The 27,491-nt window shown below is 38.7% G+C and overlaps 1 protein-coding gene across 7 annotated transcripts in view; it reads left to right on the top strand.

The window, feature by feature from the left end:
- Positions 1-1,314: 1,314 nt before the first annotated feature.
- Positions 1,315-27,491, top strand: part of ltbp3 (latent transforming growth factor beta binding protein 3) — a 96,994-nt gene continuing 70,817 nt past the window's right edge. For 6 of the 7 annotated variants that reach the window (XM_062047738.1, XM_062047745.1, XM_062047741.1 and 3 more), the window contains exons 1-3: positions 1,315-1,385; positions 6,557-6,629; positions 6,768-7,306. In XM_062047738.1, the coding sequence (XP_061903722.1) occupies positions 7,069-7,306 (238 nt within the window). In that variant the 5' untranslated portion in view covers positions 1,315-1,385; positions 6,557-6,629; positions 6,768-7,068. Of the gene's footprint in view, positions 1,386-6,556; positions 6,630-6,707; positions 7,307-27,491 lie in introns of those variants that run through there. The other variant, XM_062047739.1, reaches the window with a different exon arrangement.

A 27,491-nucleotide genomic window follows, 5' to 3' on the forward strand; every position in this document is an offset into this window, starting at 1 on the left:
GTAAGATATTGAAATGCGCCCCCTTTGGCCAAAGTTAATTAAAAAAATAAAATAAATATGTATATAGAGACATACTGTAATAACTTGAAGTAAATAATGAAGATTAAAAACCAATTACACACAAAACATTAAAAAAACAAAAAACTAAAAGCTTACCTTTTTTATATTTGCAGGGACAAGCGGTAGAAAATGGATGGGATGGATGGATGTATATATCATTAATGTTGTAAATATACATTTTGTTCTAAATAGAAAGGGTGGCCCCAAAGAGGTAGGCATTGTTTTTGGAGGTCTCAAAAGGTAACAAATACAATAATGTGTGTGTGTGTGTGTGTGTGTGTGTGTGTGTGTGTGTGTGTGCGCGCGCGCAGCAGAGCGTAACATACAAAATGTTGTCTAAGTTCATACATTGCAGAGATTGTTAATTGTGATCCCTCTTCATTGGCATATTTTCTAAGTACACTTAATTTATACAATCTTTTAAAGTTAGGAAATGTAGTGATACTTTTTAGGTACTCTTCAAGTTCATTCCACAGGTCAACACCACGCTGTGTAATGAACGTGCTCTTCTGGGTAGTATGAACACGCTGTTTCCTGACCTAGTGGAAAGAACTACTAACAAAAACTTAGGCAAGGGCGCGCTTCCTGTTCCGCACGGGGCCCATTTTGTGTAAATAATCGCCTGTAAAATGTCAATAACAGGGAGCCTTATATGAGATTTCATTCAAACGTATTCCTAGTCTCCTCCTGATAAAAATATAGTGGCAAATTTCCCTAGATATTATCATTGCTGACATGTAGCATTTTGCCCTGGACTAGTGAATTATTGCACTGGAGCCGAAACCCTGGTCAGTGATGTGTCAGGAAGATATTCACTTTTTTGTTTATTTTGCACATATTTAAAAAAAAAAAGATGAACAATTCCATCCATTTTCTACCGCTTGTCCCTTTTGGGGTTGCGGGGTGCTGGAGCCTATCTCAGCTGCATTCGGGCGGTAGGCGGGGTACACCCTGGACAAGTTCCCAGCTCATCGCAGGGCCAATTGATTTCTCAAAATAAAATTCTGCTTAGGGCCCCAATTTGGCCTGAACAGAGTTACTACTGTACTGTGTGTGGCACAAAAGGTTTATGCAAGCCTCAGTAAAATGCTTCTGTACTGTTTTATATCCTGCTATAGTCCAAAACAACTTTCTTAATGACGCGAGAAACATGTATAATAATACTATGGTAGATGTAACTACTGTAAACTTGACAAATGTATGCTTTCTGTGTCTACCACATTATATTTGATTTGTGTCCCTGTGTGTTGGCAGTCAATGACGACAAAGAGAAATGTGAGAGCAGCCTGTGAACTCCATGCAGTCATTTCCTCAGCGCCTGGAAAGTAAACACTTTTTTTGGGGTGTGGGGGGGTGTGGGGGGGTTGTCACTTAACTCTCCTCATTGTCTGACTTTCCCTCTTGACAACGTGACCCTCACCAAATACCGCCTTCCTCCCCGGGGACGGCAGTGGACGGCTGTACCAGACACACTTAACTTTTCCCAGGCACAAGAATCACAATTAGATAATGTCACTTTCAGGGGGGGGCTCTAGACTGGGTGTTACATCATCGCACTAACTTACTCTCTTGAGGTCTTTTCTATTTGCAGTGCACAGCTGCAGCTCTTGTTGTCAGGCCACGTGTGCTCATTGTAAGGTTAGAGTTGCTGCTACATAGGTATACCATACAATCGGTACGTCTATCATTAATTACCGCAGTGCATTTAGTAATGTTTGCACTTCACCATTTCAACACATAGTTAGCCATTAAAGAGACACAAAACCATAAAAGTAAAAGCATGGTTACAAGCAAACCACATCTATTTCCAAACTTGCTCTATGCTTGTGTAATCTATTTTTATTGTAGTGTGCTGTTGTGTCAATCTGTTTATATGTTGACGGAATGCGGATGGAAATGAGCCTCCTTGCTATAATCCACAACATTTGTATGTGTTATTGTGTTCATCAATGTCCCTTTAAATAAATAAAGAAACAAAAGAAAACTGCAAACTACAAATGCATTAATGTATTATTATTATTAGAGGTGTCAAATTATAAAAAAAAATTAAATTTAGATTAATCTCATTTTGGAATTTGGATTAACCATGATTAATCACAGATAATTACTTGCTGTCAGAATTAAAATTATCTTAAGAAAAGACCCGAATATTTGTACACATATGCAATTGTATTGTCAGAATGTCATCCAGGAACAATTTTACACATTTTACTTAAATGACTGTCATTTATCTAAATAAAACTTGGTAACCGTTTTATCTAAAGTTCTTTTTAAGCTGTACTTTGGAGCAGTGGTTCTCAACCTTTTTTCAGTGATGTACCCCCTGTGAAAATGTTTTTAATTCATGTACCCCCTAATCAGAGAAAAGCATTTTTGGTTGAAAAAAGGAGATAAAGAAGTAAAATACAGCACTATGTCATCAGTTTCTGATTTATCAAGTTGTATAACAGTGCAAAATATTGCTCATTTGTTGTGGTCTTTCTTGAACTATTTGGAAAAAAAGATATACAAATAACTAAAAACTTGTTGAAAAATAAACAAGTGATTCAATTATAAATAAAGATTTCTACACATAGAAGTAATCATCAACTTAAAGTGCCCTCTTTGGGGATTGTAATAGAAATCCATCTGGATTCATGAACTTAATTCTAAACATTTCTTCACAAAAAAGAAATCTTTAACATCAATATTTATGGAACATGGCAACACTGAATATTGCATTGTTGCATTTCTTTTCACAGTTCTTTTTGACAGACATTTAAAAAAAATCTCACGTACCCCTTGGCATACCTTCAAGTACCCCCAGGGGTACGCGTACCCCCATTTGAGAACCACTGCTTTGGAGTGTAAGCATGCATTGATCTGATTACTGACCGTATGGCGGTTAAGATAAAAGAGCATGTTTGGTCAAAATACATTTCATGAATAATCTAAGTGTGTTCATAATTATGCAATATTGTTTGTGATGAATCACATCAGTTAACTGGTTAATTTTGACAGCCCTAATTATTATCGAAAAGTACAAACTGTTGGATTTAGTTCAACTTGTTAAAACACTTTTTCTCAGTTGATATGATTCTCATGGACTTTGAGTTCAATGCACACTTTGAATAGTGTTAGATATTAACACCAGTAGTGTAAGTAGTATATTTTTACATGTTATGGTGTTTTATAGGGATTTGTTGCACTAGTTAGGCTATTGTTGATAACTAACAGAGTTGTTGTTTATTTTACTATGTTTTAGTGTCCATGTATACACTTAAAGGCCTACTGAAATGAATTTTTTTTAAATTTAAACGGGGATAGCAGATCTATTCTATGTGTCATACTTGATCATTTCGCGATATTGCCATAATTTTGCTGAAAGGATTTAGTATAGAACAATGACGATAAAGATCGCAACTTTTGGTATCTGATAAAAAAAAGGCTCGCCCCTACCGGAAGTAGCGTGATGTAGTCAATTGAACATATACGCAAAGTTCCCTATTGTTTACAATGATGGCCGCATGAAGTGAGAGAGATTTGGACCGAGAAAGCGACAATTTCCCCATTAATTTGAGCGAGGATGAAAGATTTGTGGATGAGTAAAGTGCAAGTGAAGGACTAGTGGGGAGTGGATGCGATTCAGATAGGGAAGATGCTGTGAGAGCCGGGGGTGACCTGATATTTAGCTGCGAATGACTACAACAGTAAATAAACACAAGACATATATATACTCTATTAGCCACAACACAACCAGGCTTATATTTAATATGCCACAAATTAATCCTGCATAAAAACACCTCAGTGTTTGTTATGCTAGCTCCTAGCTCCTATGCTAGCTCCTAGCTCCATATAAGCCGCCAATCCAATTCAAACACCTGCACAACACAAACAATCACTCAGCCCAAAAGACCGTTCCCCTAACCCAAGGTTCATAAAGCTTATATATTTAAACAAAGTTACGTGCGTGATGCGCACGTACTGGCAAGCGATCAAATGTTTGGAAGCGCAGCTGCTACTCACGGTACCTGATATTCAGCTGGGAATGACTAAAACAGTAAATAAACACAAGACATATATATATACTCTATTAGCCACAACACAACCAGACTTATATTTATTATGCCACAAATTAATCCTGCATAAAAACACCTACGTTTTTGTTATGCTAGCTCCTAGCTCCTCTGCTAGCTCCTAGCTCCATAGAACACGCCAATACAATTCAAACACCTGATCAACACACACAATCACTCAGTCCAAAAGACCATTCACCTAACCCAAGGTTCATAAAGGTTATATATTTAAACAAAGTTACGTACGTGACGCGCACGTACGGTCAAGCGATCAAATGTTTGGAAGCCAAAGCTTCATACTCATGGTAGCACGTCTGCGTCTTTGTCATCCAAATCAAAGTAATCCTGGTAAGAGTCTGTGTTGTCCCAGTTCTCTACAGGCGTCTGTGTATCGAAGTCAAAAGTCCTCCTGGTTAGAGTCTCTGTTATCCAAGTTCTTCGATCTTGACTGCATATTTCGGGAATGTAAACAAAGAAACACCGCCGGCTGTGTTGTGTTGCTGCTGACTTCCTTCGCAAAATATGTCCGCTTTGCACCGAGAACTTTCTTCTTTGCTTGCTCAGCTTCTTTTTCCATAATGCAATGAACATAATTGCAACAGATTCACCAACACAGATGTCCAGAATACATCCAGAATGAGATGAAAACAGCTATGGCTTCAATGTACCCGTGTTCCCCGGGCTACGTCACGCGCATACGTCATCCTCAGAGGCGTTTCAAACCGGAAGTTTAGCGGCAAATTTAAAATTGCACTTTATAAGTTAACCCGGCCGTATTGGCATGTGTTGCAATGTTAAGATTTCATCATTGATATATAAACTATCAGACTTTGTGGTCGGTAGTAGTGGGTTTCAGTAGGCCTTTAATAATGTGGATGGGGAGGTGAATTTTACAACAACCAATAATTTTATTCAGATTTTTGGTGTGACAGTTTGATTTAGAATCGATTTTTGAATCAAATCGATTGTTGCAATATAGTATAAAAATGAAAAAAATATATGTTCAAAACCAGTTACTAAAGCTCTTGATTCAGCCAGTAAGCGCAGAGATGGCCTAAAAAAACGCCTTTTTTTAGAATGTATTCTTAAAATGTGTTTCTTTATCTCTTTTGAAAATGTATGAATAGAATTAGAATGGGAATAAATAAGAATTGCGATTTCGATGTGACACTTATTAAAGAGAACTGACAAAGGAATTAATGGTAACACTTTAGTATGGGGAACATATTGAAAATTAATTAGTTGCTTATTAACATGCAAACTAGTAACATATTGGCTCTTAATTAGTCATTATTAAGTACTTATTAATGCCTTATTCTGCATGGCCTTATTATACAATCAGTAAGCCATTAACTAAGAGTCTTCCCTAAATAACATCAGAATTATTGCCTATTAGTACTAAGTAAGGAAGTTGTTGTATATGAGTCTCCCTTTAATACCACTTAATGAATATGGTCTGTTCTTACATTACACACAAAACTACAACAACCCTAACTAGAGATGTCCGATAACATCGGCCGATAAATGCTTTAAAATGTAATATCGGAAATTATCGGTATCGTTTTTTTAAATTATCGGTATCGTTTAAAAAAAAAGTTTTTATTTTATTTTATTAAATCAACATAAAAAACACAAGATACACTTACAATTAGTGCACCAACCCAAAAAAAACTCCCTCCCTCATTCACACTCATTCACACAAAAGGGTTGTTTCTTTCTGTTATTAATATTCTGGTTCCTACATTATATATCAATATATATCAATACAGTCTGCAAGGGATACAGTCCGTAAGCACACATGATTGTGCATGCTGCTGGTCCACTAATAGTACTAAACTTTAACAGTTAATTTTACTCAATTTCATTAATTACTAGTTTCTATGTAACTGTTTTCATATTGTTTTACTTCCTTTTTTATTCAATAAATTTTTTTAAAATGTTTTTTTATCTTATTTTATTTTATTAATTTTTTTAAAAAAGGACCTTACCTTCACCATACCTGGTTGTCCAAATTAGGCATAATAATGTGTTAATTACACGACAGTATATATTGGTATCGGTTGATATCGGTATTGGTCATTAAAGAGTTGGACAATATTGGGATATCGGCAAAAAGCCATTATCGGACATCCGTAACCCTAACCCTTAAGTCTTTGTTACTTACAATATGTTCCCCTAGTGTCCAAATAACTCTAAATTAAGTCTTTGTTACTTAGAATATGCTCCCTATACTAAAGTGTTACCGAATTATTTAAAAAAAAAATAAAGTATATGTTCCTTGCAGCACTGGGATGTACAAACACAGTAAGTTGAACAGTTTTATGACCAAAAAGTAGTCACATGTGATTTATCATGAGGGTGCAGGACACATGTTGACGTGGGATGTACATACAGTAAGTAGTACAGTACAGGATACAGTTTATCTTTTTATTTCGCTCCAGAGTGACGTGCGCAGCTGGAACGCGGCAGAGGCCAGTGGTGCGTTCAAGGCTCGCAGTGGAGGTGGGGAAAGAAGTAAGCAAGAAGAAAAGCACTTCTGCTGCACCGCCTGCCTGCCTGGCCTGCAGCCAGACTTTCTCCACAGAGGGTTGGCTCGCTTCTCCTCTCCTCCCTTCTTCTCTCCCTCTCTCCTCTCCTCTCCTCGCCGCTTAGACGCACTCCCGGGAAGCAACAGGCGAGGAAGAAGGGACTTTTCGGGAACTTCCAAACATGCCACACGTTCTTCTTTTACGGACGGACCACGCCAGCGCACCTGAGGAGTGATTTTTTATTCCACCTTGAGGAAATTCCACCAAGTTTTCCCGCCCCCGCTCCCCGTCGTATGTGACGTTCCACTCGGCTGTAGAAGCGGGCGCACCCGGAGCTTTGACGCGGATCGCCCCCCCTCGGCTGGTGGGTTTCATGCGTCCGGCTGCGTGAGGGGACTCCGAGAGGGGCACCGGAGGATGCCACGATGCCCTCGTTGATCTGCCGCGTGCTTCTCCTGTGGCTCAGCGTGCAGAGGCTGGCGCGGTGCACGGAGCGCGTGTCCACGCGCGAGCGCTTCAAGGTGGTCATCGCGCCGGTCATCTGCAAGCGGATCTGCCTGAAGGGTCAGTGCCAGGACCGCTGCGAGCAGGGCAACAACACCACGCTGATAGCGGAGAACGGCCAGGGGGCGGACACGCTCATTGGGCCGGGCTTCAGGGTCGGTGAGTGAACAACACCAGCTTTTATGATCACTTCTTGATGTATGTATAGAAATAGGACGTTGGCTTTCTTGCCCTTTCACCCCGTCAACATAGGCTACTACTTCAATTGGCTATTTGTGACCATTTTCACACTTTTCTAATCAAACTTATTTTGTAGCATGTGAATCTTTGAATAACTGACTGCGATTCATGGGGGACGATACTAGATTCAAACGATTCTCGCGATATGTATAAAACTTGTAATGAATACAACCTTTTCGTACACAATACAGGTTACAAACGCTTCTCTTGCCTTATACCAGGGGTGTCTAAAGCAGTGTTTTTCAACCACTGTGCCACGATACAGTGGTGTGCCGTGGGAGATTATCTAATTTCACCTATTTGGGTTAAAAATATTTTTTGCAAAGCAGTAATTATAATCTGCAAATGATGTGTTGTTGTTGAGTGTCGGTGCTGCCTAGCCGTGTAATACTCTTCCATATCAGTAGGTGGCAGCCGGTAGCTAATTGCTTTGTAGATGTCGGAAACAGCGGGAGGCAGTGTGCAGGTAAAAATGCTTAAACCAAAAGTAAACAAAAGGTGAGTGCCCCTAAGAAAAGGCATTGAAGCTTAGGGATGGCTATGCAGAACGAAACTAAAACTGAACTGGCTACAAAGTAAACAAAAACAGAATGCTGGACGACAGCAAAAACTTACAGCGTGTGGAGCAGATGGCGTCCACAAAATACAGCCGTACATGACATGACAATCAACACCAAAATAGGAGCGCAAGACAAAAACTAAAACACCACACACAGAAAAACACAGAAAAACTCAATATAAGTCAAGGTCCTACTTTGAGACAAGAGCTATATTGATGCATGCTTGGTTATGGTTTGAATTCATATCCAACGATTGCGACAACAACTTTTTACTGTCAACTGAGTTTCGTTTTTTAACGATTTCTGCTGGTGGTGTGCCTCCGGATTTTTTCAACGCAAAAAATGTGCCTTGGCTCAAAAAAGGTTGAAAAACACTGGTCTAAAGCATGTGTTTTTCAACCTTTTTTGAGCCAAGGCGCATTTTTTCCGTTGAAAAAATCCGGAGGCACAGCACCAACAGAAATCATTAAAAAACAAAACTCAGTTGACAGTAAAACGTCCTTGTCACAATTGTTGGATATGACTTTAAACCATAACCAACCATGCATCACTATAGCTCTTATTTTGAGTTTTTTGCTGTTTTCCTGTGTGTAGTGTTTTAGTTCTTGTCTTGCGCTCCTATTTTGGTGTTTTTTTCTCTTTTTTTGGTATTTTCCTGTAGCAGTTTCATGTCTTCCTTTGAGCGATATGTCCCACATCTACTTTGTTTTAGCAATCAAGAATATGTCAGTTGTTTTTATCATTCTTTGTGGGGACATTGTTGATCGTCATGTCATGTTCGGATGTACATTGTGACGCCGTCTTTGCTCCACAGTAAGTCTTTGCTGTCGTCCAGCTTTCTGTTTTTGTTTACTTAGTAGCAGTGTTGGGTTAATTACTGAAAACCAGTAACTACTTACAGTTACTAGTTACCTTATTTCAAAAGTAACTCAGTTACTAACTCAGTTACTTACACCAAAAAGTAACGCGTTACTAGGAAAAGTAACTATTTAGTTACTACTTTTTTTTTAAGACTCCCATTAATGCCCTTTTAGCCTTCATTTCAGTACTGTTATTGCACTGGAGAATAATACAGTCTGTTGATCAACTTGACATGCATTTGCATCACTGAACTCCGCTAAATAAGCTTTTTTTCCCATAAAGAAATACAATCATGTGGGCTTACGGACTGTATACCTGCATACTGTATTGATCTATATTGATATATAATATATATATATTGTGTTTTTTTATGTTGATTTAATAAAAAAATAAAAAAATTTTTTATTTTATTTATTTATTTATTTTTTAATTTCTTGTGCGGCCCGGTACCAATCGGTCCGCGGCCCGGTACCGGGCCCGGTGGTTGGGGACCACTGCGTTAGACTACTAGTTACCGCCGAAAATAACGGCGTTACAGTAATGCGTTACTTTGTATGGCGTTAATCCCAACACTGCTTAGTAGCCAGTTCAGTTTTTGTTTCGTTCTGCATAGCCTTCCCTAAACTTCAATCAATGCCTTTTCTTAGGGGCACTCACCTTTTGTTTATTTTTGGTTTAAGCATTAGAGGCCTTTTTACCTGCACACTGCCTCCCGCTGTTACGACATCTACAAAGCAATTAGCTACCTGCTTCCACCTATTGATATGAAAGAGTATAACATAGTTACTCTGCCGAGCTGAAGACAGCACCGACACTCAACAACAACACATAATTTGCAGACTATAATTACTGGTTTGCAAAAAATATTTTTAATCCAAATAGGTGAAATTAGATAATATCCAACGGCACACCAGACTGTATCTCACGGCACACTGGTGTGCCGCGGCACAGTGGTTGAAAAACAACATTTTTTGTTTTGTTGGCCCGCTGCATATTGTCGAAAAAAAAAAAATGTAAGGAAAAATTCTGATGTATTGAAACAATCCGAAATGATGTTACTAATAATTAATAATATTTTTTTATTGTTAAATATGTATAGCATATTCTATATATATTTTTACAAAATATATAATGGCCTCTGCATGTTTAACATTTCAGTACGTGGCCCTTGGTGGAAAAAGTTTGGATACCCCTGCCTTATACGTACGCGCGGTGAATAAGTGTGGAGATGGCCTGAATACGAATTTTTAAGAATTGATTATTTAAAAAATATATGTATATTTTTTTCGTGAAAGATAATTTTTTGAAAATTATGAATCGATTAAGAGTCAGAATAAATTCAGATATGATGCACTTTTTTGGGGCAATTTTTTGTTTTGTTGGCCCGGTGCAAAATGGGGAAAAAGAAATAAAAATGTACGGAAAAAAAAACACTAATTTCGAAATTGTGTTACTAATAATTACTAACCATACGATAATCATATGCTGACACCAACTTGTATTGTTAAATATGTATAGCATCTGTTTTTATTTTTTGTTTTATTTTTATATTTAAAATTATGAATCGATTAAGAGTCATAATAAATTCAGATATGATGCACTTTTTTGCAGCACCCCTAATGTTTTGTACATGGAAATTCAATTGTTCAACAATTTTTTATTAATACATTTTTAAACCTGTCCTGTCCAGCCACATGGGCAAACAATATTGTGGAATCTACAGTAGATGTATCCGCTGTACAGATGTACAGTACTTTACAAAAGAGAAGTGTAGGATATTTGTCTTGTTGCCTTATGTGTGTTTAAATGGATCAGGAGGGGATAGAAAGAAGAAAAAAGTCAGGGAGAGACAACAACAAAAACACAACAACAGAACTACAGTACATCCATCCATCCATTTTCTACCGCTTGCCCCTTTCCGGGTCACGGGGGTGCTGTAGCCTATCCCAGCTGCACTCAGGCGGAAGGCGGGGTACACCCTGGACAAGCCGTCAGCAGATACAATATATACAAATATATTGACCAGTATTCATTAAAAAAATTAATAGTCAAGTACTGGTAAGCAGTGATAATAAAGTATTAACAATGATCTTTCTTACACTACAATTAAAACAATAATGCCAATATAACATAATTAAAACATCAATTTGTAAACCTTCTTGACTGAGCTCCTTCCGGGGCTTGAACTTGGTAGAGCTGCCGTGCAAGACAAGCACTAACTATGCGACACAGTGGCAATGTTGAGAGAAATTTGCCATTATACACTCATAAGTGAGCAGGGAGGGGCTAGGAATACATTTGAAGAATACCCTTTTCATATGAAGTGCCCTGTCATTCATTAACTGACAATTTACATGCGCTTATTCACGCAAAACGGTGCCCTATACTCACAGCGCGTGTTCCGTGTTTAGGAAGGGGCATTTATCGGTTATATATGGTGAGAGAGCCGAAACCAAAAACACCATAAAACTTATGCAACTTTCCTATTTGAAAAAATGTTGCCATCACATAAATGCTGCAAGATAAAAAAATGCAAAATAAAATGCTCCAAACTCCAAAACAAATGCTGGAGAGAAATGCTCAACATACTGAGAGTAGGGATGGGCAATATGGCCTAAAATCTACAGTATATGGCAATATGTATGGCAGCATGTTGTGATAAGAATATACAGAGGTAGCTCCACTTAAGAATGTTTAAGATGAGAGCTGTCTCTCTCAGCTAATTGTTATGCTCTAAGTCAGTGTTTTTCAACCTTTTTTGAGCCAAGGCACATTTTTTGCGTTGAAAAAATGCGGAGGCACACCACCAACAGAAATCATAAAAAACGAAACTCAGTTGACAGTAAAAAAAGTCATCGCAATTGTTGGATATGACTTTAAAGCATAACCAAGCATGCATCACTATAGCTCTTGTCTCAAAGTAGGTGTACTGTCACCACCTGTCACATCACACCCTGACTTATTTGGACTTTTTTGCTGTTTTCCTGTGTAGTGTTTTAGTTCTTGTCTTGCGCTGTTATTTTGGTGGATTTTCCGCTTTTTTTGTTTTTTTCCTGTAGCAGTTTCATGTCTTCCTTTGAGGGATATTTCCCACATCTACTTTGTTTTAGCGATTAAGAATATTTCCATTGTTTTTATCCTTCTTTGTGTGGACATTGTTGATTGTCATGTCATGTTCGGATGTACTTTGTGGACGCCGTCTTTGCTCCACAGTAAGTCTTTGCTGTCGTGCAGCATTCTGTTTTTGTTTACTTTGTAGCCAGTTCAGTTTTAGTTTTGTTCTGCATAGCCTTCCCTAAGCTTCAATGCCTTTTCTTAGGGGCACTCACCTTTTGTTTATTTTTGGTTTAAGCATTAGACACCTTTTTACCTGCACACTGCCTCCCACTGTTTCCCACATCTACACAGCAATTAGCTACCGACTGATATGGAAGAGTATTACACGGTTACTCTGCCGAGCTCTAGACAGCACCAACACTCAACAACAACACATCATTTGCAGACTATAATTACTGGTTTGGAAAAAATATTTTTAACCCAAATAGGTGAAATTAGATAATCTCCCACGGCACACCAGACTGTATCTCACGGCACACTAGTGTGCCGCGGTAAAGTGGTTGAAAAACACTGCTCTAAGTTGTGAGCAAAAACTAGAGTTACAAGCATCCCCAGCGTTAGTTGGTATAGCGAATGTGACAGTGACACCCGTAAGATTAGTCCAAAACATCTGGTCTTACTAGCATTAGTTTATACTGTAGCTAGAGATTGACATAACTTCGGGAAAGAAAAAAGTGAGTGTGAAGAAGAAATGGATGATACTCATTGAATTAAAGAAATACATCATAACATGACCGAACGTGTCGCCAACTTGGTAAAGTAATATGAGCGTGTCACTGCTAGTCTGCACCATACTTAAGCAGAGTGAGTCAAACGCCAGCCAAGTATGATTTTATGAATGAAATGTATCCATGAAAAAATATGAAGAAGATATTCTACAACTCTCCAATGTAGACACTGTACTTTATTATTACATTACTTCATAAAACTACTGTAGTTGTTTGTAGTATGGTAATTTCAGGACTATAAGCCGCTACTTTTCCCCCAACACTTTGAATCTTGCACTTTATACAATGCTGTAGATAATTTATGGACTTTTTCCAGGTTCATGAGCCACTTTGGCCAATCAGCGTCAAAATGTGTCAACTGTCTAACCAACACTTACGTTTGTTTCTTGTGTAGACAAAGCAGGAACATCAACGTGTAACAATTGATCTACTCTTTATTGGTCAATCGACACGAAAGTCGTAGCTCTGCATCGCTTAGCTCTACTACTGTTTCTTCTGGGTAATGTAGTATTTATGAATTATGGGTTCTCAGTTTTCTGTGAAGTGCTTCTCAGTGTCTAGAAAAGCGCTATATAAATCTAATCAATTTGTATTATTATTAAATTGAAACATTTAGCAACACACCGCCATCCTCACTTACTAGTTCACATGTATTTATATATTCATTTAATCTTTATTTATCCAGGGAGAGGTAACTAAGAACATATTCTCAGTTGCAATGCTGCCCTAGCAAAGAGGCAACATTTGCCTGTTAGAGATGTTTAAGTGTGATTATAATTACTCATTATCTCTCATTCATCAACAAAAATTACTATTTCTCTCTCAACAGTCCATAAATGTTCTTAACGTGCAGCAGGCAGGGGTAAATATGTTGGAACATAAATTCATGTTTAAGATGAAGAAAGTACAGTAATTGGACAATAGGTTTTGAGTATGTACTTTTACTGCCATCTAGTGTCTATGTTTATGTAGTATAAAACAAGTAAAATATCAATACAGTAGTTTTTTTCAATTTTTTTTTTAAATCCTTTGCTTGTTGAGGTTACAAATTCATAAAATCACAAGTTGTTTCAATGTTATTGAACAATTTTCAGAAAAAGCTGCCTCGAATCTATACGTGTTAGGCCGCAACAATCACAAAAAAGCCAGTGAAACCTTATAGGGACTGCTTAAAGGGGAACTGGAATTTAGCCTATCGTTCACAATCATTATGAGAGACATGACGTTGGATGTTATTTAATTTTTTTGCATTGTAAATATTAAATAAATCCGATCAAAAGTCCGCTTACAAGAGAGGCTATGGGAGCCGCTGTACTTCGCCTATAAAGCCCTTAAAAAACAACCAAACACCTCCATTAGGATTTTATATACATTATGTAAGTATGTAATGTAGTAACAGGCACATTTATCACAACACTTAATATTTATGTAATTTGATAATACTCAATCACAAAATGTAAATGGGGTATTGTTGGCGGGTTTTGAATGGTTATTTATTTGATTTTATGGGAGGAATAGAGGTGCTCCCATTGGACTTTTGTTTACGTTAAAATGCACTGAAAAAATGCCATCCGTCGTCATGTCTTTCATAATGATTGTGAACGATAGGCAACATTCCAAAAAAAAGTGCAGTTCCCCTTTAAGTCAACAGTTTAACTCAGGACATTTCCCTGCACGCTTCTCTAGCCAAGTCAAAGAGGATATCTGCTTCATAGTCACAATAAAACTCACTAACACACTTCTACAATATATCCTATTTCAGTGGTTCTTAACCTTGTTGGAGGTACCGAACCCCACCAGTTTCAAATGCGCATTCACCGAACCCTTCTTTAGTGAAAAATAAAAGTTGTTTTTTTTCAAATTCAAGACAAAGTTATATGTTTTTTTACTGGTGCACAAAATGAACCGTGCATGAGCATCACCTTGTTCAAAGAACAAAACCAACACGGTGCATGAACTCACAACAAATTACACACCTGCAAATCAGATGGAAATTAGAGGGAACATTGTTTGGGGGTATCCATAATATGCCGATAGAGAGAAGTTTTTATTTTCACGATGAGTTGGGTGTGTCTTGACCTCCGCGGCAGAGGCTCCACCGAACCCCTGAGGCCGACTCACGGAACCCCTAGGGTTCGATCGAACCCAAGTTAAGAACCACTGTCCTAGTTTGAATTTGTGGTCTTTTACTGTGTAGGAGTTATTTTGATAATTATATATTAACTACGGTGGGCGACAGCGGCCAACGTGCAGAAAACACTTTTATTTTCGTGAACTCTCAGCATTTCACTCATGCAGTTTTGGGGGTGGGCGTGTGTTTTTGCCATCTGCAGCATTAATCCTGCAGTGTTTATGTGATTGCAGATTGCATTACATTTTATTTTCTGCATTTTCACGTTGCATGTGTTAAACAGTGTTTTTAAATGTTTGATCTTTTTGCCTCTGTCGCCCACCGTAATTAATACAGTACAGTATATCATTACCAAAAGAACTTCTACAGAATAAAAGCCCACACTCCGATATACTGTGTTTTAAGTCTGAAGCAGATCATCTCTATGACTTGGATGGTGAAAGCTTGCAGGGAATATGATGACTTATGATGTGATTGAAAAATAAATAGCTGTGATGTTCATCTTCAAGATACATACTTAAAAAGTGTACATTTTCAAAAGATAAATTCTGATACTTTTGGAGAAGGTGTGGCGTGGTTTTATTTGCAATCTAGGAACGCCTCCACACACAAACTGTAGACAGATTAAAAAAAATGGTTATAAATGTAACTGTAGAGTAAAGTTTACCCGAACTCTACACCAAAGCATATCCAAAACATATTATCTAGACCAGTGGTCCCCAACCACCGGGCCGCGGCCCGGTACCGGTCCGCGGACCGATTGGTACCGGGCCGCACAAGAAATTAAAAAAAAATAAATATATATATATATATATTTTTTGAAATCAACATAAAAAACACAATATATAATTTTTTTTAACCCCCCCCCCCCCCAAATTTTCAAGCGTTGACCGGTCCGCAGCTACAAAAAGGTTGGGGACCACTGATTTAGACCACAAAAATGGAGAGTACAATCTCGTGTTGTAACGATACCAATATTTTGGTACCAGTACCGGTACTAAAACTATTTGGGTACTTTTCTAAATAAAGGGGACCACAAAAAAAATTGCATTATTGGTGGGTGGGGGTGGAGGGGGGGGGGGTGCGGGACCGATACGTTTCAGAGACGGTATCATACCAAAATGATTCATTAGTATCTAATATACTATCTAGTATACTAATACCGGTATACCGTACAACCCTAGTTCAATCATTATATGTACCCTTTAAGTTGTAAGTAGCTGCATAATATATGAAAATATTAAGACATATACTACAGTCGGGTCTTGTTTATTGCGGCCATTTGGTTCCAGGCCTTACCAGGGTAAACACATTTCCGCGAAATACAAATATTATTCATAAATTTAATATTTTCATAGTTGGAGGATAAATACTATTTACAACCTTCTACATACATACATTATTTAACATCATTAAATATACTGTATGCCTTCTGTAGGAGTATTAGTAGTAGTAGTAGTAGTAGTAATAATAGTTGTAGTAGTAGTAGTAGTAGTAGTATGGGGACAGCGGTTGGGAGAGTAGCCGTGGCAGCAACCTGAGGGTTCCTGGGTCAATCCCCACCTTCTACCAACCTCGTCACGTCCGTTGTGTCCTTCAGCAAGACACTTCACCCTTGCTCCTGATGGGTCGTGTTTAGGGCCTTGCATGGCAGCTCCCGCCATCAGTGTGTGAATGTGTGTGTGAATGGGTGAATGTGGAAATAGTGTCAAAGCGCTTTGAGTACCTTGAAGGTAGAAAAGTGCTATACAAGTATAACCCATTTACCATTTAGTAGTAGTAGTAGCTTATTATGAACATGCTGACAAAGTTAAATCAAAATCTAAATTATTTACAATTCATTGTTTAACATGAAGAAGCAGAGCACTCTCCTTCACACATACTTTTTTCTGACCCATGCTTGGAATAACAAAGATTTGTCCAGCTATTAGCTAATACTAGCGAGTGAGACACTGAATGTTGTTCGAATTTTACAGGCTTCACTGTGGCATTCGTTATGGCATACAATGATGAGAGAAATCTGTAACTAACTCGTAATTTTTAATCGCAATTTACAACAAAAATAAATTGCAGATGGACGGATGGGTTGCTAAAATTTTTTGGAAGGTTGGGCTCTTACTGCTGTATTAAAGGGGCCCTACTATGCAAAACCAGGTTTTCTTACCTATTGGTACCTGCTGTTGTGTTTTTGAGATCTGCATAAGTTCCGGAAATTTAATTTCAAACCATGGAGGGATGGAGGAGATATTTATAAAACAATCTTGCCTTCCTAATTTGCCCGTCTTCTGATGTCACTGGTTAGGAAAAAACGTCACCGGATTATCAATATATGTTATAAACCCAGAGTGCCTTGCGTGCGATCGCCATTGTAGTCCTTGCTTTGATCAATAAGCTCCTTATTTTTCTCTATCCTCCTGTTGTGGGGCAGACTGGCTCATACAGTCACATGCATCCTTTGCTGTTGCCATTTCTAACACAAAGTAGCATATAGTTTGAACTTATATCTGTCAGTAGAATCGCTATGGAGGCGCTAAAAACTACAACATGGCTGACGGGCAGAAGACACAGTCAAAGTAGAGGCACATAGTGTAAATAAGACCACCCACAAAACGGCGCATCTTGAAGAGAAGGTCAGAAAGCGCTTTAAAAACGGTCTATAAAACATAATCTGTGCAAAATGTTGACCAAAGAACCACCATTACATGTTATGTAGAACACAAGAAAGTGTTTTTAATGTAGAACAAATCATGATATGATCCCTGATTGTAATGTATAAAGTTAAAGTACAAATGATTGTCACACACACTAGGTGTGGTGAAATTTGTCCTCTGCTAGTTGACCCATCCCCTGTTCACCCCCTGGGAGGTGAGAGGAGCAGTGGGCAGCAGCGGTGGCCGCGCCCGGGAATCATTTTGGGTGATTTAACCCCCAATTCCAACCCTTGATGCTGAATATAAACTTTATTTATTTATTTTTCCAGACATTTAAACATTTGACAGATAAAAAGAATACATTTATTTTTTTATACATAAAGTCTGGAATGGAATAGGCATCACAAAAAAAGCTGTGGAAAAAGCTCCATTATATTCATTTTATATCCTTAGCATCCATTCTCAACATACTTTTTAATAATGGATTTTTTCAAAATATTTGTAAATTGAACTAAAGTTTTACAGTCTTTTTGCTCTTGGTCCAACTTATTCCATACATGAATCCCAACAAAAGACACACAATGCTGCTTTGCACTCGTTCTCACGTATGTTTTTTTTTAAAACATTTCTTTCTTTTGGAAATTGTAAACACAGTCTCATTTTCGAAACAATCCCTGAATAAACACTGGTAACTTGTTATCGTTTATGTTATACATAAATTGTGCTGTCTTAAAGTCGACCAAATCCTTTAATTTTAGTGCTTTCAATTTATGAAAAGCTCTTTTGTTTCTGCCCTGTAAGCCACTTTATTAACAATGCGGATCACTCTTTTTTGAATGATACTAATTGGATTAAGATTGGTTTTATAAGTGTTTCCCCACACTTTTAGGCCATAGGTCATTTAAGGGAGATCCAGGGAACAGTATACAATATATAGTTTTTTCATTTAACAGTTATTTGACTTTAGATATTATTGCAAGAGATTTACATAGCTTTTCCTTGATATAGTTGAAATGGCGCTTCCAACTAAACTTATTATATTAAAGTACTCGAATGAATTTTATTTCAATCACTCTTTCTATCGTAGCATCATTTATTTTTACATTTCTACATACATCAATGGCACAATTTCCAAACACTATACATTTAGTTTTGTTAACTTATTTGTATCAAACCACTTCTTTAACATCCATCCATTTTCTACCGCTTGTCCCGTTTGGGGTCGCGGGGGTGCTGGAGCCTATCTCAGCTGCATTCGGGCGGAATGCGGGGTACACCCTGGACAAGTCACCACCTCATCACAGAGCCAACACAGATAGACAGACAACATTCACACTCACATTCACACACTAGGGCCAATTTAGTGTTGCCAATCAACCTATCCCCAGGTGCATGTCTTTGGAGGTGGGAGGAAGCCGGAGTACCCGGATGTTCTTTAACAATAATAGTTCTTGTTCTACTGTATCTATTGATGTTTCTAGATTGTTACCACAACTAAGTATGTTTGTGTCAAGAGGGAATAAAATTAAATGTAATGTTTTTGAAATCATATGAAAACGGAATAGTTTGTTAGGCGCAGTGTTTGGCAAAAAAACAAAAACGGGGCAAACATTTTTTATTAAAAACCGAATCATACCACAAGTGGGGCGAAAGCAAACTGTATTTATTTTAGCTGAAACCACTCGCTTATTTTGTTGAAAGCTCACACACACAGCCATGAACACCCAATGAATGATAAAATAAGCTTGAGTTCTCTGCACTGTGACAAAATGTTCCCGTATCGCCCTTTAATTGCGCAGCCAGGGCTCATTACATAGCACATAAATGCACTCTTAGATCTATACTTTTCCCTCCAGTGAGGGAGCAGCGTCTGCTTGGCGTGAGTGGAGCCTTTCTCCACTCTATCAAATCAACTGTGGCCGGGCACGGAGCCTAGCTGTCTACTTGTACTTGCCCTGCCCTCAAGGGACTGCACTCCTCACTTATTGTAAATACTACATGTACTATATGTCCCAACTAGATCACAAAAAAGGGAAAAAAAGTCTTAATAGTGGAAGAGTGAGCCATAAATGATAAACATGGTCCAGGTAAGCAGCTGTTAACCATTAGTCAGTGTGTTCCTTTATTCCGTCATGGTAATAAAATATAGTCTAATATCGTAGTAAAACAAATACTAGTCTGACATATCGGATGACAAACGACCCTGAGTGTATGTCTCTATGCATATACTCTCTCTCCGCCTGTGGAAGCCATTAGGGAGTGAACCTACCTTACTACAATTTTTCCATGATGAAGATTGTTAGCATCTCTGACAAGCAGTGTGTGTTCAGGGTCGTGTTTCAGATATTTGAGACATCATTTTCCCCTCTTCAAGTCGCTTTCATTTCCTTCAGAAGTTTCAGGGAAAAAGACCAAAATTATCCATTTTTGCATTCTCCCTTTACCCCCCTTCCGAAGAATCATGTCACTCGCCCTTGTATTTATTTCTGTGCAGCTGCTGTAACAATAACATGCTGCTTACACTGGAAATATATCAAAGCTTTTTTTCAGATAAGCATCAAAACGTTTATTACATTTAGCAAGAATGTTTCTAGACGGTGGAATGCTTCACATGTCAAAAACATACATTGTTAACTAAAAGAGTCTGTTCCAGGGTCACGCTGTGGTCATCGTAACACCTTTATATAACTATACAGGACATGTTTTAAGTAGCATCTAACCGTTCATAGCTATCACACAAATGAATAAAAGAGAAGAAACTAACTCTGTACTAACCAGCATTAACTGATGTGGAGGTCAGGCATGACTACACATGCCTGGGAGGTGATTCTTTTACGGTGTTGTGCGAAATTCTGTATCCCTGAAATATTTTGTATCCCCTTACGCTGTGCCTTATTCAGACAGCGGCAGCACTTCCGTGTTGTTAGCGATGTCAATAATACAAAATGTGGATTATTACGATCATGCTTTGATTGTCAAAAATGTTCTTGGCGTAACATGCGACATTCCTACCCGAATACAAATTTAAAGTTAAAGTACCACTGATAGTCATACACACACTAGGTGTGGTGAAATTACCCTCTGCATTTGACCCATCCCCTTGTTCCACCCCCTGGGAGGTGAGGGGAGCAGTGAGCAGCAGTGGTGGCCACGCTCGGGCGGACAGGTATACTTTTCAGAGACGTATAGTACCGAATATGATTCATTAGTATCGCGGTATACCGTACAACCCTACTACAGAGTAGACTCAATTCCATGTTAAAAAAAACCCAAAAACAATAAAACCCCACATATTTTATGCCAGAAAATGTGTCCCACGTATGTCTCTCAAGCTATGGGGGTGCAGATAACTGACAATATAACCTGGTCCCTACACACCAGAGCTATTGTAAAAAGAACTCAGCAGCGCATGCACTTTTTGCGTCGGATGAAAAGAGCACAGCTCCCTCCCCCCATTCTCACCACATTCTACAGAGGCACTATAGAGAGCCTGCTGACCAACAGCATCTCTGTCTGGACTGGAGCCTGCTATGCCTCAGACTGGAAGTCTCTCCAGAGAGTGGTGAGGACGGCGGAAAAGATCATCAGGACTCCTCTTCCTTCTATCCAGGAGATCGCAAAAAGCCGCTGCCTGACCAGGGCTCAGAAAATCTGCAAAGACTCCTCCCACCCCCACCAAGGACTGTTTTCACTGCTGGACTCTAGAAAGAGGTTCCGCAGCCTCCGAAGCAGAACCTCCAGGTTCTGTAACAGCTTCTTCCCTCAGGCCGTAAGACTCTTGAACGCATCATAATTAAATTATCCCCTCAACTCCCCCCAAAATGGATTAACTAGCTGGAATAAAAAAGACAATATAACCTACATCCATAAACGTGGACGCATGTGAGAAAGTGCAATATATTTATCTGTACAGTAATCTATTTATTTATTTATAAATATATATATATATATATATATATATATATATATATATATATATATATATATATATATATATATATATGGCGTGGCGAAGTTGGTAGAGTGGCCGTGCCATCAATCGGAGGGTTGCTGGTTACTGGGGTTCAATCCCCACCTTCTACCATCCTAGTCACGTTCGTTGTGTCCTTGGGCAAGACACTTCACCCTTGCTCCTGATGGCTGCTGGTTAGCGCCTTGCATGGCAGCTCCCGCCATCAGTGTGTGAATGTGTGTGTGAATGGGTGAATGTGGAAATACTGTCAAAGCGCTTTGAGTACCTTGAAGGTAGAAAAGCGCTATACAAGTATAACCCATTTATCATTTATTTATATATACACTACCGTTCAAAAGTTTGGGGTCACCCAAACAATTTTGTGGAATAGCCTTCATTTCTAAGAACAAGAATAGACTGTCGAGTTTCAGATGAAAGTTCTCTTTTTCTGGCCATTTTGAGCATTTAATTGACCCCACAAATGTGATGCTCCAGAAACTCAATCTGCTCAAAGGAAGGTCAGTTTTGTAGCTTCTGTAACGAGCTAAACTGTTTTCAGATGTGTGAACATGATTGCACAAGGGTTTTCTAATCATCAATTAGCCTTCTGAGCCAATGAGCAAACACATTGTACCATTAGAACACTGGAGTGATAGTTGCTGGAAATGGGCCTCTATACACCTATGTAGATATTGCACCAAAAACCAGACATTTGCAGCTAGAATAGTCATTTACCACATTAGCAATGTATAGAGTGTATTTCTTTAAAGTTAAGACTAGTTTAAAGTTATCTTCATTGAAAAGTACAGTGCTTTTCCTTAAAAAATAAGGACATTTCAATGTGACCCCAAACTTTTGAACGGTAGTGTATTTATTTATTTTATATATATATTTATATGTATTTATTTATTTATATATGCACCTTATTGCTTTTTTTCTCCTGCACTACCATGAGCTTATGTAACGAAATTTCGTTCTTATCTGTGCTGTAAAGTTCAAATTTGAATGACAATAAAAAGGAAGTCTTGTCTAGTCTAATCTAGTCTATGTACTAACATCATGTGGATTATATGTACAGACTTGGCATTGTACAAAACTTGTGAATGTATTAATGACCAAAAAAGTTAGTAGCTTATGCATAATATTCCAGCATATTTCTGTGCCGCCATAAAATGTTTCCCCCCTCTATTTTCCTAAATTGATGTACTAACATCATGTGTTTTATTCTGTAGATACTTAGCATCATCAACAACAAAACTTGTGAATTTGGACTCATGTTATTAATCACAAAAAAAGTTAGTAGGGGATACATAATATTTATAATCGTTGACATCGCTAATAACACGGAAGTGCTGCCACTGTCTGAACAAGGCACAGAGCTGAGACTGTACATGTGTTTTGGGAGGAGATCAGAGATTGGCTGAGAAACAAGGGTGTGGAGATGTCCCCATTCTCAATCAATCAATCAATCAATGTTTATTTATATAGCCCTAAATCACAAGTGTCTCAAAGGGCTGTACAAGCCACAACGACATCCTCGGTACAGAGCCCACATACGGGCAAGGAAAACTCACCCCAGTGGGACGTCAATGTGGATGACTATGAGAAACCTTGGAGAGGACCGCATATGTGGGTAACCCCCCTCCCTCTAGGGGAGACCGAAAGCAATGGATGTCGAGTGGGTCTGACATAATATTGTGAAAGTCCAACACATCAGCGAAAGTCCAGTCCATAGTGGGGCCAGCAGGAACCATCCCGAGTGGAGACGGGTCAGCAGCGTAGAGATGTCCCCATCTGATGGACAGGCTAGCGGTCCACCCCGGGTTGGGAGCAGAGTAGAAAAGAAAAGAAAAGAAACGGCAGATCAACTGGTCTGAAAAGGGAGTCTATTTAAAGGCTAGAGTATACAAATGAGTTTTAAGATGAGACTTAAATGCTTCTACTGAGGTAGCATCTCTAACTTTTACCGGGAGGGCATTCCATAGTATTGGAGCCCGAATAGAAAACGCTCTATAGCCCGCAGACTTTTTTTGGGCTCTGGGAATCACTAATAAGCCGGAGTTCTTTGAACGCAGATTTCTTGCCGGGACATATGGTACAATACAATCGGCAAGATAGGCAGGAGCTTGACCGTGTAGTATTTTATACGTAAGTAGTAAAACCTTAAAGTCGCATCTTAGGTGCACAGGAAGCCAGTGCAAGTGAGCCAGTATAGGCGTAATATGATCAAACTTTCTTGTTTTTGTCAAAAGTCTAGCAGCCGCATTTTGTACCATCTGTAATCTTTTAATGCTAGACATAGGGAGGCCCGAAAATAAAACGTTACAGTAATCGAGACGAGATGTAACGAACGCATGGATAATGATCTCAGCATCGCTTGTGGACAAAATGGGACGAATTTTAGCGATATTACGGAGATGAAAGAAGGCCGTTTTAGTAACACTCTTAATGTGCGACTCAAACGAGAGAGTTGGGTCGAAGATAATACCCAGATTCTTTACCGAGTCGCCTTGTTTAATTGTTTGGTTGTCAAATGTTAAGGTGGTATTATTAAATAGATGTCGGTGTTGAGCAGGACCGATAATCAGCATTTCCGTTTTCTTAGCGTTGAGTTGAAAAAAGTTAGCGGACATCCATTGTTTAATTTCATTAAGACACGCCTCCAGCTGACTACAATCCGGCGTGTTGGTCAGCTTTAGGGGCATGTAGAGTTGGGTGTCATCAGCATAACAGTGAAAGCTAACACCGTATTTGCGTATGATGTCACCTAGCGGCAGCATGTAAATACTAAAGACTAAAGAGTGCAGGGCCAAGAACCGAACCCTGGGGAACTCTGCACGTTACCTTAACATAGTCCGAGGTCACATTGTTATGGGAGACACACTGCATCCTGTCAGTAAGATAAGAGTTAAACCAAGACAAGGCTAAGTCTGACATCCCAATACGCGTTTTGATACGCTCTAATAAAATATTATGATCAACAGTATCGAAAGCGGCGCTAAGATCAAGAAGCAGCAACATAGATGACGCATCAGAATCCATCGTTAGCAATAGATCATTAGTCATTTTTGCGAGGGCTGTCTCCGTAGAGTGATTTGCCCTGAAACCGGACTGAAAAGGTTCACAGAGATTGTTAGTCACTAAGTGTTCATTTAGCTGCTGTGCTACAATTTTTTCGAGGATTTTCGGGATAAACGGAAGGTGGGACACCGGCCGGTAGTTTACCAGGAGATCAGGATCGAGGTTAGGTCTTTTGAGTAGATGATGAATAACCGCTTTTTTGAATGCTAGGGGAACAGTGCCAGAGGAAAGTGATACGTTTATAATATTTAACACTGATGGACCTAATAATACAAAAAGCTCCTTGATAAGTTTCCCAGGAATTGGGTCAAGTAAACATGTTGTTTGTTTTGTCCCATTTACACATTTTGACAATTCCTCCAATGTTATTTCATCAAAGAGAGAGAAACTATTTTGGAGGGCGGTATCCGTCGTATATACAGTCGTATCTGTGTTAATAGAACCCAGTTGTAGCTGAGATGCATTGTCTTTAATCTCTTTTCTAATGACTTCAATTTTCTTATTAAAGAAATTCATAAAGTCATCTGCTGAGTGGGTGGAGCTACTGGGAGGAGTCCCTTGTTGGGTTAGCGATGCTACTGTACTAAACAGAAATTTAGGATCATTTTTGTTGAGGTGGATGAGATTTGAGTAATATTTAGCTTTAGCTGAGGTAAGCATGCGTTTATAAGTTATTAAACTATCACACCACGCTTGATGGAAAACCTCAAGTTTAGTCGCACGCCATTTGCGATCCAGCTTTCTACATGATAATTTCTGGGCTTTAGTTCCTTCTGTAAACCATGGGGTACGCCTTTTAGGGGCCCTTTTTAGCTTTAGCGATGCTACAATATCAATGGTGTCGCGCAGGGCGTCATTAAAGTTGTTAGTGAGGTTATCAATAGAGCCCACATAATTTGGGAATGGTGCCATTACCGAAGGCAGTAGGTCAGTAGGAGTCGTCGTTGTGGCAGCATTAATGTTGCGGCTGCTATAGTAGTTATTATTATTATTATTAGTTTGTTGACAATGAGTCAGAACTTCGAATTTTATAAGGTAATGATCGGACATTACTTTAGTGTACGGGAGTATCGTAACTTTAGAGATGGTGACACCCCTGACAAGCACTAGATCTATCGTATTGCCGTTGCGATGCGTGGGTTCATTTATTATTTGTGTAAGACCACAGCTATCAATTATAGTCTGGAGCGCCACGCATGGAGGGTCCGATGGGGTATTCATATGGATATTAAAGTCCCCCATTATGATTATATTGTCGGCGTGCGTCACTAGGTCAGCAACAAACTCTGAGAATTCACTGATGAAGTCCGAATAAGGCCCAGGGGGGCGGTAGATAACAGCCAGGTGGAGAGGCAGCGGTGTGACAAACCTCAAAGTGAGCACCTCAAACGAGTTATATTTATTATTTAGGTTAGGTGTAAGATTATAGTTTTCATTGTATATTAGTGCGACACCCCTTCCCCTTTTAAGAGGTCGGGCAACATGTGTATTGGTATAGCCAGGAGGAGATGTCTCATTTAGCGCAAAAAAATCGTCTGGTTTGAGCCAGGTCTCGACGAGACCAACGACGTCAAGTTTGTTATCTCTGATGACTTCATTAACTAATAACGTTTTGGAAGATAATGATCTTATGTTTAAAAAGCCCATATTTTAGGTAGTGGGCTGTTTTGAGGATTGTTTGTTGAAATTATCCGAAGTAGCAATATTAATAATGTTGTGTTTATTATGCGTATTTGCACTTTAAATAGTTTCGACCATATCTAGGAATTGATACGACGGGGATATTCAGATTGTTTGCTTGATGTTGCGACAAACTGAACGCATTATAGTTAGCTACCTCAGTACAATGTATGTCTGCCTCTGACACGGTCACAAAAGAAAAAACATTATGTGAGTTGTGTTTTATTCTAAGAGAATTGCTATGTGTGCAGGGATTATCCAGCCTGACGCCGGCTAGTTCTAGTTTAAATGGCTTCTTACCCGGAGACTCCACGCTTCTTTGGTTAGATTTTCTGCTTCCGCTCGCACCGCTTATGTCGTCTTCATTGGCGGTCACCGCTAGCACTTGACTCCGCTGCTACAAAGGCCGCTCGATGTAGCCCACGAAGTATTCCCATGCTAGCGAGGAGGTCCACCGTACATGCATCTTTCAGTCTATAACGACCCGATCCATCCACATCCAGAATTGTCTGTCGGTCGTATGTGATCACAGAGTGTTCACGCTTTGAGCCAGCCATGAAATTGACAGAAATGACGGGTGTTTTTTGCCAAATCGCTCTACACTCCCAAGAGCGTTAGCATAGCCGCAGCAAACCCATGCGCCGCCATTTTTGTATTTTTGTATTCTCTGTAGAAAAGATCAAATTTGGTATTTTTGTAAACGACTGTAACATAGAAATGTTTGTCATTATTATGCTCAAGGCAAAAACATTTCTACATAAATGTCGATTTATGAAAGTAAGGCCTACATTTTCTATTTGGCTTAATGGGTTACAATTATCAATCAAATCTTGGAGAATGATTAAGAGTACGAAAGCCCTTGAATTGATATCCTTGTTAAAAACATTTTAAGTGATTTAGGTAGCCCCTTTTGTAAAAAGTAAAAAGTATGTTATGAAAAAAACTACTCAAGTACTGAGTAACTGATGACGGTAACAAATAATGCACAAAAACATAAAAATAGCAATGAGCAAATTCAGAGCCAGGAATACCTCTTAAGCAACTAAAACAATAATATATATTTAATAATATATACAAATAAAAAAATGAAGGCAAATTGAGCCACAATAACTTAACAGCACCATAGGCTCAGTAGGCATTCATTGATTGATTGATTGAAACTTGTATTAGTAGATTGCACAGTACAGTACATATTCCGTACAATTGACCACTAAATGGTAACACCCCAATAAGTTTTTCAACAATAATCAATTACTTAATAAATGACCAAGTCGAGGTGATCTACCTCATATATACATATACATACACACACACACACATATATATATATATATATATATATA

Source organism: Entelurus aequoreus, linkage group LG05, assembly GCF_033978785.1.
Source record: "Entelurus aequoreus isolate RoL-2023_Sb linkage group LG05, RoL_Eaeq_v1.1, whole genome shotgun sequence".
NCBI lineage: Eukaryota > Metazoa > Chordata > Actinopteri > Syngnathiformes > Syngnathidae > Entelurus > Entelurus aequoreus.